This window comes from Pleurodeles waltl, chromosome 3_1, assembly GCF_031143425.1.
Source record: "Pleurodeles waltl isolate 20211129_DDA chromosome 3_1, aPleWal1.hap1.20221129, whole genome shotgun sequence".
Taxonomy (NCBI): Eukaryota; Metazoa; Chordata; class Amphibia; order Caudata; family Salamandridae; genus Pleurodeles; species Pleurodeles waltl.
In genome coordinates, this window is record NC_090440.1 from 840,272,172 (window position 1) to 840,285,064 (window position 12,893).

At 40.7% G+C, this 12,893-nt stretch overlaps 1 protein-coding gene across 2 annotated transcripts in view; it reads left to right on the forward strand.

The window, feature by feature from the left end:
• The first annotated feature begins 3,417 nt into the window (after positions 1–3,417).
• SPTY2D1 (SPT2 chromatin protein domain containing 1) overlaps positions 3,418–12,893 on the forward strand; it is a 268,481-nt gene continuing 259,005 nt past the window's right edge. For both annotated transcript variants that reach the window (XM_069223758.1, XM_069223759.1), the window contains exon 1: positions 3,418–3,793. In XM_069223758.1, coding sequence (XP_069079859.1) covers positions 3,734–3,793 — 60 coding nt within the window. In that variant the 5' untranslated portion in view covers positions 3,418–3,733. The remainder of the gene's footprint in view (positions 3,794–12,893) is intronic.

Genomic DNA, 12,893 nt, shown 5'->3' on the forward strand with positions numbered 1-12,893 from the left:
CTTGTGGTGGGTGGTAGGATGACTTCCTGACAGAAATCTGAATAAGAGCTTTTAGGATTATACACAGTTGGCTGTGGAGTTTAGTACTGAGAGTAGTATTTTAATGCTACAAGGTTTGCTTGGTATGCCACAGTTGTGATATCTCACTCAGGTCATCACGGAATCACAGTTAGACAGTAACTTTTACATAATACGTATTGGAGGCTAGGTATGGATGCAAAAATGGAGGTGTATGTGAACATCTGTGAAATGATAAGCATTGCAAAGGCAATGAGAAACATTTACATAGTGTGGCATTGCCAGGAAATTCCATGGAAAGGTCTGCCATAGTTTTTGGGGGGTCATTTCCCTTTATTCAGTTAGGACAAACGGCATATCATTGTACTGTGCGATTATTTTTCGAGGTGGATTTATTATGCATTTGTGTCAGCAGACACTACAGTAGATAAACAGTATTTTTACATAGTAAGGTGTTCCTAAATACTTGGTGCCCGACAAAGAGACACCTCTTGGTCTAACAAAATGAAGACTTTCTTGGATTTCATTGGCATCTAAAGACTGCCTTTTATAGTTCATCTTTGAATGGTTTGGTAGTGAAGGTCAACAGATTTTTGAAAAAGGATTAAGAAAGCTTTCACTGTGACTTTGGATGTAATAACTCATTTGAGAGAAAATGTCATATAACAGGTGTTTCATCTTTGTGTTATTAGGCTTTAATTCTAGAAGCACGATAATACTTTCTTTTCAAGTTGGAAACGTTTTTCCTATGTCTGTAAAAGTAGCAAAACTTGCCAGGGAACATGTTTGCCAATCAAAAGAGTACTATGATAAAGAGACAAGGAAAAGGTGCGTGAATGTTAAAGTGGGAGATATGGTTCTCATCAAGAAAACATGACTATTTGTGAAGGGTGTTTCCAAATACAGTGAAACATCAAGTTTGTGAAATGTTCAAATGACTCTGTTTTATTGCAAGGGATAGAGTGGTGAAACAAATGCAGTGATCTGTCTATATCATTCAAACAAGCTTGGATATTGTTGAGAAAGGAGTGTGGTTCAGGTGAGCCTGTTTGCATGTTTAGTTTAGTTAATTAATTGTTCCAGCTTATAAATATAATATACATATAAGCCATACAATCTAAAAAAATGAAATCCGCAGTTTAACACATTAAAACAGCCATATGATATTCTGGTATAAAACGAGTGACAACCGAGTAACTTGTAAACATATTGCAAACTCATCTATATCATCTTGAAACCAATATAAGATCCTCAATACATCCAGCTAATGCATTGTTCATTATACAATTTTAATTCACCAGGTTAGGTCGAAATAAAAAGTTCTGAAGTAGGTGTTGAAAACAATAAAAAAGCATGCAAAATGATGTGGCATCATCCGTGACATCTAAAAATTGCCATAAGTCCCTATTTTAGTGCTTTGTGCATTCACCTATTTTTTGGTTAAACAACTTTATAACTCCAGATCATATCAATGATAAGGGCAAATTTGAAATATCATAATAAATGCCTTCAGATCAGAAATTATTCTTGACCCACTGCTCTTCTTGAGTAAACAAGACCACTTAAATGGTACATAACACATACAAATCCTTATACAATTTTGGATCACAAGGATAAATTGAAATAATGAACGATTTTGGAATAGGTGCCTAGAACAACCAAAAAACGCAGAAACATATTACGGTCTTCTCCATGGCATGTGGGAGTGACCATAAGTCCCTATTAAAGTGTGTCATGCATTGAGTAGGTGATCAATTAAGACACATCTATGACCTTGAATCAAAACAATTAAAATAAACATATTTAAGGTTTTATAGTCAATGCCTCCTACTCGAGTATTATTCTTGACCCACTGCTCTTTTTCCCTGATATGTGTGCGATCAAGATTACCTCAACAGTGCACAAGACATATGCCACAATATTTGAGGCAACTTTAGACACTGAACTTTACTCATTTTACTACTTAGATAAGGAACACATGGTTTTCCATGCTGCATTATTATAAGCCGCCACTGGGTTAAAAATTGAATTAATGTCAACTCTAGGGCATAGGTTCAGAGCGGCATTACAGTATCTTACATTGTACTTTTTGAAAAGTGGATGAAGATATAACCTCCTTGCTGTAGAGAAAAGGAGCTTAGCAACATAGTTGATAACAACATAAACTGTTGATATGAGTCATCAATCACGACGACTTTTGATTGTGGAACACACTGTTGATTATAGTAGGATAATTAATGATAGAGCTTCTCAAATGCTTAGTGTGAATCCGTCTCTAAAGAGTTCGGGAGCATGTTGGGGCATGTGTGTGAGTGACAGGAGAAACAGTCAAGGTACCAAAAAAGTGCTGTGCTTTGCACCAACTTAAGTTTCTCATCTGTATTTAACAGTTTACTGTCTGCTGCTTTCCCAAATGGGAAGATGTTTGTATGAACTTCCTCGCAAGTTCAACTATGGTGCGCTTATTACCTCTGGACTGTATTCAATTGACATTCCAATTATGGCATTGTAGTGGCCTTGTTGTGAGGCTCAAAGTCTATCCCCCATTTATTTATATCCTCTGGCCACGCCTGGACATATCCGGGTCAATGAATAACAACAAATCGTGCCCCCAAGAACTGCGCTGCATTATTACAGTTATCAACTTAGAATATTTATGTTTACATTTCTGCGGTTAGTGCAATGGTTGATATTGCATGGTTCTAAAAGATCTGTCAGACTTCCCAAATACTATTAGAAAGAATTCCCTTTAACTTCAGCTGTCTTCGTTCTCAATACTTCAGTAACATGGTCCAATAGATAATACATTTTAAATGACAATCAGCAGTGTAATGAAAATAAATTATCCACAATTGATAATGATGTTTGCTTAATTCATGCAGTATGTCTAACAGACTTCTTCTCCATAGCTGATTGAGCCTCTTCGGTTGTATTAAGGGGCAGGTCGTTGTGGTTACACAGTTCTAGTTTCTTTGTTTAGGATCACTGGTAATTGAATTGGGCCAAAAAATGTTATATGCTTGAAGTTCTTGAAATAAAAGTGCAACATGTTTACTTGTGACGTCATTTACATTACTTTTCTTTTTTTTAATTACGAAATAATTGTTGTTAAAAGAATAAATAGCAAATGCAGATTGTATGCTGTAGGTTCTGTGAAATGACTCGAATCAGACACCGTTGGGCAAAATTGCTTGGATTAACGACTCGCTTCAGTCACACGTCGCCTGAATGCTGACAGAGGCACACTCACTGCAAGCTGTGAATTTCACTCTTCAGCACCTGTGCTCCCGTATTTACGTCACCTCCAGCCACCAACCAAACCAAACAGAAATCCAAAGGAAGACGAGTTCTCATCCAATTAGAAAGCCGCTGCCCGCGAGACCAGAAGCCATTGGGTGGAATACGTTCGTGTCATTTGACGCAGACGCTCCGTTGCTTGTTTCCTGTGACGCCTCCTTAACTTTTTCCCATGAGTCCCTGCCGTCATCAACAGCTGTTACCGTCCCGGGTTTTGAAACGTGGCCCCTCAAACCTGGACCCTGCGCCCTGACACCCGAGTCTCCGTTGCCCGTCAGTCGAGACCCAGCGTTTTGATGTCAGGACGGATACCGGGGACTCTATGCGCTAACGCCTTCCACCAGTACCCCTCGATCTGACAGTACCGACACCCCCCCCCCCATCCCTCCAGGGCCACGAGCCCCGCTTACCTTCTGACATGGAGTACGAAGATATCATGGAGGTGGCTGCCAAGCAGCAGGACAAGAGCGGTCCACCGGTAGGGACAGCTGACTACTGAAGTTATAGGCGAGGAAAGGTAGCCTTTGGGGAGAGGGGCTAAAACGGGTTAGGAAGAGGGCATGTCACGGTGCAGTGCGCTTAGTAAATGTTGGAGTCGAGGGCAAAGTTATCTTTGGGAGAAGGTCTAGGGGCTGGCGAGAGTGTCCCATGGTAATTATCCCTAAGACGAGAAAGCTATGTGGAAGAGGATTCTGAGAGCAAAGAGGGTGAATCAGTCGAAATGGGGCGATATCAAATGGGCTAGAAGCTCAACTTTCGGAGCAGCGAGGTAAAAGCCATGTTAACATAATGGGGTGCCCTCGCAATTGAGAAAAAATTGTGTATTTTCTAGAAGTCCTTCTATCTAACCATCATTGGTTCGAGGCACTTTTTAGCTTTAAGGTAAAAACATCAGGGCATATTAGTATGGTTTAAGTTATTTAATATACATGAGCAACCATTTTGTACCACTGCGCCATCTGCTGTCGTGTCTCTTACATGCAGTCATGCCCAACGCTTTATTTTATTTTGAAGTTTTCTTTTGCTTCAGGAAATAAATATAGAATAGTGGTAGAACGATGCCTGTTTGCGTCATTATGTTCGAATATCGAAATCTCAATCAAATTCATAGAAGTCGGTATTTCTTTACTACAACTCTGGTTGGCAATTTGTGAACGCAGCTTGCTTGGTGCTAGAAAGAAAACATAACATTTTCTTGTGCAAAGGGCAGTCTAGGTTTAAGACAACCCTATAGGCGATACATGCTAAACTCGTTGTAATGAGCGTGAGGATTGCTAGACCTCGGCCTCTAAGCAGCATTTGATGTGGTGAATCAGGACCTATTAACTATTCTGACTAGTTGTATGGAGAGAAGAGATACGATGTTGTTCTGTTCCCAACTATTCCCCATTCGGCAGATCACGTTTTATGAAGGGAAAATTTTTAGTTACTTTATAATTGCACAGCAGTGTGGAGTTCTCCGGCATCGATAGTGCCTCCTCCTCTCTTCAGTTTCTAGGAAGAATTCTACTTTAATTTAGTGATGGTTTTTGTTGGGTCCTTCACTATGCTGTTCAGGTTAGTGGGGCTCCTACAGGTGAAATGGTGTTACAATAGAGCTCATTCGCACAAGCTCAGTTTTATTTTCTTATATGGCTATGCCAGGTGGTATAGTACATTCCTCCCAAAATTGGAATATAAGTTTGTTACAATGACCATAGAACTAATGTTAGCAATAGGCAACAAAAAGTGGTTCCTTTATTGTTGGAACTATTTAAGTCTCTGTATAGAGTAATGGTGATGGATGAGAATATAAATTTTATCGTTCTTTATCTGGACGGTGTTAAGTTTGTTTCCTGTGAGGGACTCTGACTCCTACCATTGAGAAGTGTCTTCTTCCATGGATGACGACGCCTGACAAGTAACTCAGGTCGATTCAATTTGAAAAACTTTATTCAGCAAATACAAAATAACCATAAAAGTACATAGCAATAAATATTTAAAACAGTCAACACCATCTCATTCTAATTTATAATACAAATATAAAATAGTCATAAAAATAAAGATAAATATATAAAACATTAAAGACAGACCCAGCCAAGTTAATAACGACAATTATCGTAAAACAAATAAAATGAGCAGGACAGCACAGACAATTACACATATCCAGATTTTACAAAGCTAAAACCTAAGGCTTTTTCTAACCTGTATGGCATTTAGGATATATTGTGCTACCCTGTAACACACATGAGGATTATTTAAATTTAGTAAAAATTCCAGCGCCACAAAGTATCTTCTTATATTATGTTCAATAAAAAGGGGTTTGAGATAGGAAAACCTAAGTTGTTCATAAAATGTACAGAACAACATGAAGTGCAAGGTGCTCTGTTTACTAGCCCCATCAAAGGGGCAACTATCCAGCTTATGGGGGCAAGATCTCATTCTAGGGAATGCTACTAAATGGTGCCCTATTCCCAATCTTAGTCTTTTCAAAACAAACTGATGCTGCATATTAGTGACGCCTGATAGGTATCCTTCTCTACTTGCCCCCAGAAAAAAGACACATATAAACCAACAGTGGATATCGCAATTTCAGTTGTTTTCCTACCATCCAACCTATATTGCAGGAAGGTATCCTTAATACATTTCTTTGGGAGTGTCAACACCTTCTCTGGGTCCGAATTTATAGATAAATTAAATAAGGCTTTAAAGGAAGAGTCAACATAAGCAAGCCAAGGAAAACACAGGGCGTTTTCCGGTTTTAAACAGTCCACGATAAGTTAGTTAGTAAAATAGTCTCCTCCTTGGACCAAATACTGCACCATAGGAGCAGGGGACTCAACTACAACACATCCTCCAAATATTGGAGACCCACTTCCTGATGTACAATCCAATTAGATGCAGATGTGGGTAGACCTAACAGACATTTTAAGAAACGATTTTCTTCTATTTACAACAGGGACACTCCTGCTCCATACGCTACCATGGATAAAACTCTAGCCCTGTAAATATTCATCATAGGGATTATGGGGCGATTCTCTAATTTATTAGCAGATCTAAAAATAGCACACAAATTCCTTCTCATCTTGTCCTTACCGAATCAGTTTGCTGTTCCCATGACCCATTACGTGTGAACAAAACACCCAGATAGCTAAAAGAATTAACAGTAGTAATCTGTGTATTTTGGATATAAAAACTACTTTATTTCTTTGCCTTTTGGCCACAAACCATGGTAAAGGGTTTATATATATTAATCGCCATACCTTTTGATGTCATAAACTGCTCAAAACCATCCATTAGTTTCTTGAGACCCACTGGGATCCTAGAGATCAAGACTGCGTCATCTGTGTATAATAACGCAGGTATAGGGTGCCCTGCCACATAAGGTGGATCCACTTGAATTCCCTGCAGGAATTTATCCGCCCCATTAAATAGAGAAAACAGTAACGGGGCAAGGACACAGACTTGGCCAATGCCTCTACCAATCTAAAAAGGAGTTGTACATTCTCCTGTTGGCCCGAAGCAGACTTTGCATGTTAAATCTTTATATAAAAGGGCCAGGCAATTAATAATATACCTTGGGGCACCCTTTTCTAATAATGTGGGCCACCGAAGAGCGTGCTCTACTAGATCAAAGGTGCTACTAAGGTCAGCAAAACAGAGAGAGTGCCCCTACTTTGGCCTTTGTATATTTCTCTATAATTAGGTCAAGATTGACGCAATGCTCGATAGTATGTAGTCCTTTCCTGAGCTTAAACTGGACAGGAGAAAGAATTTTATTGTCCAATACCCATTCATTGAGCTTTGCCAGTAGAACCCTACTTAAGACTTTCATAGATGAATCCAGCAGTAAAATTGGCCGATAATGTTTAGGGTCTGCTCTATCCCCTTTCTTTTATATAGGTACAATAATGGAGATAGTCCAGGATGTCGGGGTATCCCTGGTTATTACTGTATTAAACAACCTGGTCAGAATAGGTGCCCTGAGATTACTATTATTTTTAAAAACATCCACTGGTACCCCCTCAGGGCGTGGAGACCTACCCCCTGCACTAGATAAAATAGTTGAGAGAACCTCTTACAATAATTATAGGACTAATGTTAGCAGTAGGCAACAAAAAGTGGTTCCTTTATGGTTGGAACTATCTAAGTCTCTGTACAGAGTAATGGTGATGGATGAGAATGGAGATTTTATCGGTCTTCATCTGGTCCGTGGTGAGTTTGTTTCCTGTGAGGGGCTCTGACTCCTACCATTGAGAAGTGTCTTCTTCCATGGATGAAGATGCCTGACAAGTAACTCAGTTATCTCACAGAACCATTGCATTATCTTCTGAAGCTCTGTCTCTTTGGCTTTTCAGGTGACCTTGTACTTACACACTGCAGTGGTCACTGTCCTTCTGTGACAGCTTCCAAATGCGGGCAAAACTCGAACGTGGTTCAGAATTTTCCTTCTGGTTGATGGTCTTGGGGCAGTAAGGCCACCAATCACTCTACAGCGGACTGTTTCATTGGTGATCCGTCAACTTTATTGAGTGTCTTGTGGCGAGCTAGAGACGTGGGCTCACTTAAGGCTTTTAGAGTGGAGTCTGCTTATGGGACCATCATGAATACTAACCTGGTGCAGTTTACGTTGTGATACAAATGAAAAAATGCTTATTGCCCGCTCAGTTTCTGATTTTTGTTCCACTCTGAAGGGCATTGTCTTTTAGAGTGTAGATAAAGCACTGAACTGAACACTTCTGTGGTGTTTATTGTGGAGGTTTGACATTCACGTCTTTGAATCCGGAACACAGTCTTTGTTCAATTCATGATTTACAAGAGGCGCTACACTACCAATATTTTATCTAATTTTGCCGTTACTGTTTAAAATGTCGTACATATAAAGGATTTTGAGCTCCGGGAAGTTAGTGCAAGAGTCAGTTACCACTAGGGGGCATTGGTCATGGTCCTGGTTGCTGGAATTCTGTGACTTATTCAGCTGCGGCGTTATCTGTATAGTTATCAAATCGCTGTAATTGCCACATAATACATCATCTGCGTAATCTGCAGATTTTAACAAAAAATGATTCTAGCTCACATTGATCAAAAGTTATGCAAAACGTGGCAACACGTGTTGCTGCACGTAGAAGACCCTTCATAAGGCTGATTTTTTTTTTTTTTCCACATTTCTGCTCCTTTTTGCTGTAATTAGGTGTTCACATTGGTACTAATGAGGTGAAATCTTCACCTAAATAGTGTTGACATGTGTAACAAGTATTAGCAAAAGCAATAGGTCTCGCCTTTGGGCCCTATCGGCTTGGTCAATGTTTTTTAGCAATGTTATACAGCATCCCTGGTGCAGTGCAGCATGGCATTTTCTTTTTTTTTTTGAACCTATGATGCAGTGTTTTTCCTGAATAATTGCCAATCCACGCTGGATCAGGTAATAAAAACGAAAAAATGACGAAAACTTTTTTTTTTTTAAGCAGATGGGAGGGGCAAACTGGAGATAGCAGAAGGAACACAGAGGGTGATAAGAGAAAGTGCACCATAAAATCCCCAGACGTAGCAGTAGCCTTGGGCTTGCGTGTACAAGGCATGTAATCTAATGCACGGCACACATGACAACGTATTACCAATGCTGCAGGAACAATTAATAAAACATACATGCAGAATTGCTCTTATTACATTACACCTCAACACCGTACTGAGGATACAAGAACTCCATCTGGTCGCCGTCATGCCTGTGCATCGAATGCAAAGTAGCATACAATGTGAAGAAAGGAAGAGGTGACTGCAGGGCCGCCATGTTTTTTGATGGTGTTTTGAATAAAAATTGAAACAAGTCTCTGGTTAAAGTTCAGATGATGTTAAGGGTCGTATTGTAGTAGTCAATATAATTATTGGGTTCAACTCTGTTGTCAAAATAAAATAATAGCAATAACAAAGCTTAAAAAAATAATAATGGAATTAACCCGATTCTTTCGTTGTTGAATACGAAAGTATGACACATTTGGTAATACGGGCATAACAAGTGTAAAATAAGATTACATTGGCAGTATTATGCAAGAGTAAGGAACAGGTATGTAGCTTAATATAGTTAATCAATGCAATCTTTCTTGAAATGTTAAGATCACAAATTAAAACACAGGAGACAATGCTGCATTGGCATCCTCACGAAAGAGTGCATTGGGGGTTCAAAGCAGTGACAGGGTCGGGGTGGTGATTTATGGATGGAGCAAGCATAGACGGAAGGGAGGAGGTGGGGGGGAAATGCTTTCAAATGCACACACGCTATTGCCTTTTTCTGATGTGAAATATTTTCATATACAGGAGAAGCACTCATAATGATGCACACACACTACTTTGTTGATGAGAAGCGATTCATTTTTAAAACTAATCGCAAGCACACATTGACTTGAAGAAGTAAAAGATGAGTAGCTTCCACCCCCAAAAAAACAGCCAACCCTAAACACGATCACGAAACAAAGAAAAAAGTAGTTCCCCAAAATTAACACATAAACACCAACGCATAAAGATATCAGTAATTGGGCGATGCTCTGCGCGAGGAAATAATACACAAAAAGGAGGGAGAAAGAATAATTAACCACTACCAAGCAAGTATTTTTAAAATCGAAGTAAGAAATAAAAAAACTAATGGGTGTGCTGTAAACCCTCAGAGCGAATACAGCATGTCTAGCAGAAACAGCGCATGTGCTGCCTAGGAAAGACCTAAAAATGATAAAGGAAAAATTTTATCACAAAATGTGCCACATTACGCCACATAATTTTTCTTTTTTTGCTACATAATTTAGTCAAAATTGCTGCATAATTTGGTCCTCATCTGCTGCAAAATTCAATTGACCTTGGTCATGGTACAGAAGTTCACAGTGAAATTGGTCCATGGATTTGGGCACTCCTCCTCTGTAACTATCTTTGTGCCTCGATCTGCACTGCAGTTTCTTCCCAGAGTTGATAACCACTGTTTAGGTCTTCTACTGTCTCAATGAGGTCTTGAAACCAGACTTTTTTGCTGAGTCTGTCTTCTATCTTCACCATGGTCTAGTGCGCAAGTTGCCACATCATGTGAACTAAAGTGCATAGGCTTATGGTTAGATTTCTTTTTCCCAAATCTATTTATTTTTGCTTGCTCAGACCTTAACCGCTTGGGTGACCTGGATGCAACGGTTACGCTTCCCCTTCCACCCCCACCCCTCTGTGGCATCTGATGATGTCAGCACACGATCATGTGCTGACCTCATCAGAGGCCTACCCCTCTGCGCTGGAAGCTCAGCTTCCATTGCAGATCGGAGGAGAAATGCAAAAGCGTTTCTCCTCCGATCACGTGGGGGGGCCGAGAGAGGCAACAAAGGAAAGGAAAGTCAGCAGAAATGCCACTAGACACCAGGGAAATTTTTGGTGTTTTTTTTGTTACTGAATAAGGGGAGCGGCCCCTTGGGCAAGGGCTGCTCCCCAGGGGGGCAATTTATTTTTAGGCCATTTCTGCCCCCCTTGGTGGCAGATATGCCTATTTTTATTAGGCCAATCTTCCCCCAAGGGGGGCAGAAACCACTAGACACCAGGGATTTTTTTAAAATTTATATTTATACATATAGGGTGCAAAATATTTTTAGGCCATTTCTGCCTGCCCTAGGGGGCAGATCTGCCTATTATAATTAGGCCGATCTGCCCCCAAAACCCTAAACACCAGGGATGTATATTTTTTTGGTTTACTTAATTTTTTTTATATGTGGGAAGTGACCCTTTAGGCAAGTATTTAGGCCATTTCTGCCGCCCCCTTAGGGGCATATCAACCTATTTTTATTAGACCAATCTTCCCCCAAGGGGGGCAGAAACCTCTAGACACCAGGGTTTTTTATTTTTTTGCGTCAATTTCACGCAAGGGGAGTGACCCCTTAGGCAAGGGTTGTTCCCCTGGGGGGGAAATTTATTTTAGGCCATTTCTGGCCTATTTTTATTAGGCTGATCTGCCCCCAAGGGGGGCAGAAACCACTTAGGCACCAGGGATTGGTGTGTGTGGATGTGTGTGTTTTGTTTGGGGTGGCTGCCCCTTAGGCAAGGGCCGTGCCCCATGGGGGAACATTACTGTTGGCAATATCTGCCTGCCCCCCCCTTGGGGCAGAACGGCCTATTTTTGGAAGGCCCATCTGCCCTCAAGGGAGAAAGAAACCCTACCAGAGACCAGGGAAGATTTTTTTCAAAATAAGAGGGTGAGGGTATGGCCATACCCTCACCCCAAATAAATGGGGCCAAAGTTGTTCTGCCCACCAGTGGGCAGGTGGGGCAATTACCCCCCGATCCCGGTGGGGCAGAAAGTCTACTAGATGACAGGGAGTTAAAAAAAAAAAAAAAATAGTGGGGTGGTGGCTACCAACCAGTATGGGTCTGTTTATGCCCCACGGCAACTGAAGTGGGTAAGAGTCTTTCAGATCTCCCCCCACACACTAAAACATCTTATCCCATGGCAAACAAGAGGACATTTGATTATTTGTGGTTTTTGTTTCTCATTTGGACCATGAGAGCTTGGCTAACTCTCAAAATCGTCACACTTGGAATGGTGAGGGCTGCACTTTTAGGACTTTGGGACGCTGCCATGTAGAAAAATCCACAAGACCTAGACACATCTGAAAACTAAAAATCTGGGTGATTCCAGGGTGGTGTGCTTCACATGCACCCACACCTTTTTCTTACCTGCAATGCCCTGCAAACCTCCAACTTTGCTGGAAATCACACATTTTTTCCACATTTTTGTGATGGAACCTTCCGGAATCTGCAGGAATCCCCAAACTTCCTATCACCCAGCATTGTCTCATCTACACCGATAAAAATTATATCCCACTTTTCAGCCTAAAAAGGTTTGTTTTCAGACTGCCCTTTTTTGACCCGCTTTGGTTCCCCCTAATTTTTTACATGTTTTTGGCTCTTCCCTGTCAAAGGCACTTGGCCCACCTACACAAGTGAGGTATCATTTTTACCGGGAGACTGAGGGGAACGTTGAGTGGTAGTAAATTAGTCCCAGTGCGGTGATCCCACACAGAAATGTGGGAAAAATGTATTATATATTTTTTTTTTTTTTAAGCTAAATTTGAGGTTTGCTGAGGATTCTGGGTATGAACACATTGGGGGACCCATACAAGTCACACTTTCCTGGATTCCCTCAGGTGTCTAGTTTTTAGAAATGTTTGGTAGGTTTCCCTAAATGGCTGCTGAACTCAGCAGGACCAAAAACGCAGGTCTCTTTCCCGCCCCCCGCAAAAACAGGTAGTTTAGTATTTGACAATTTTGATGTGTCCACATAGTGTTTTGGGCATTTCCTTTCATGGGCACTAGGCCTACCCACACAAGTGAGGTACCATTTTTATCGGGAGACTTGAGGGAACGCTGGATGGAAGGGAATTTGTGGCCCTTCTCAGATGGCAGAAGTTTCTGTCACCGAAACAGGAGGAATTTTTTTTTTTTGTTTTTTTTTTTGGGACCAAGTTTGAGGTTTGGAAAGGATTTTGGGTAACATAACCTGGTGAGAGCCCCACAAGTCACCCCATCTAGGATTCCCCTAGGTGTCTAGTTTTAAAAAATTCACAGGTTTGGTAGGTTTTCCT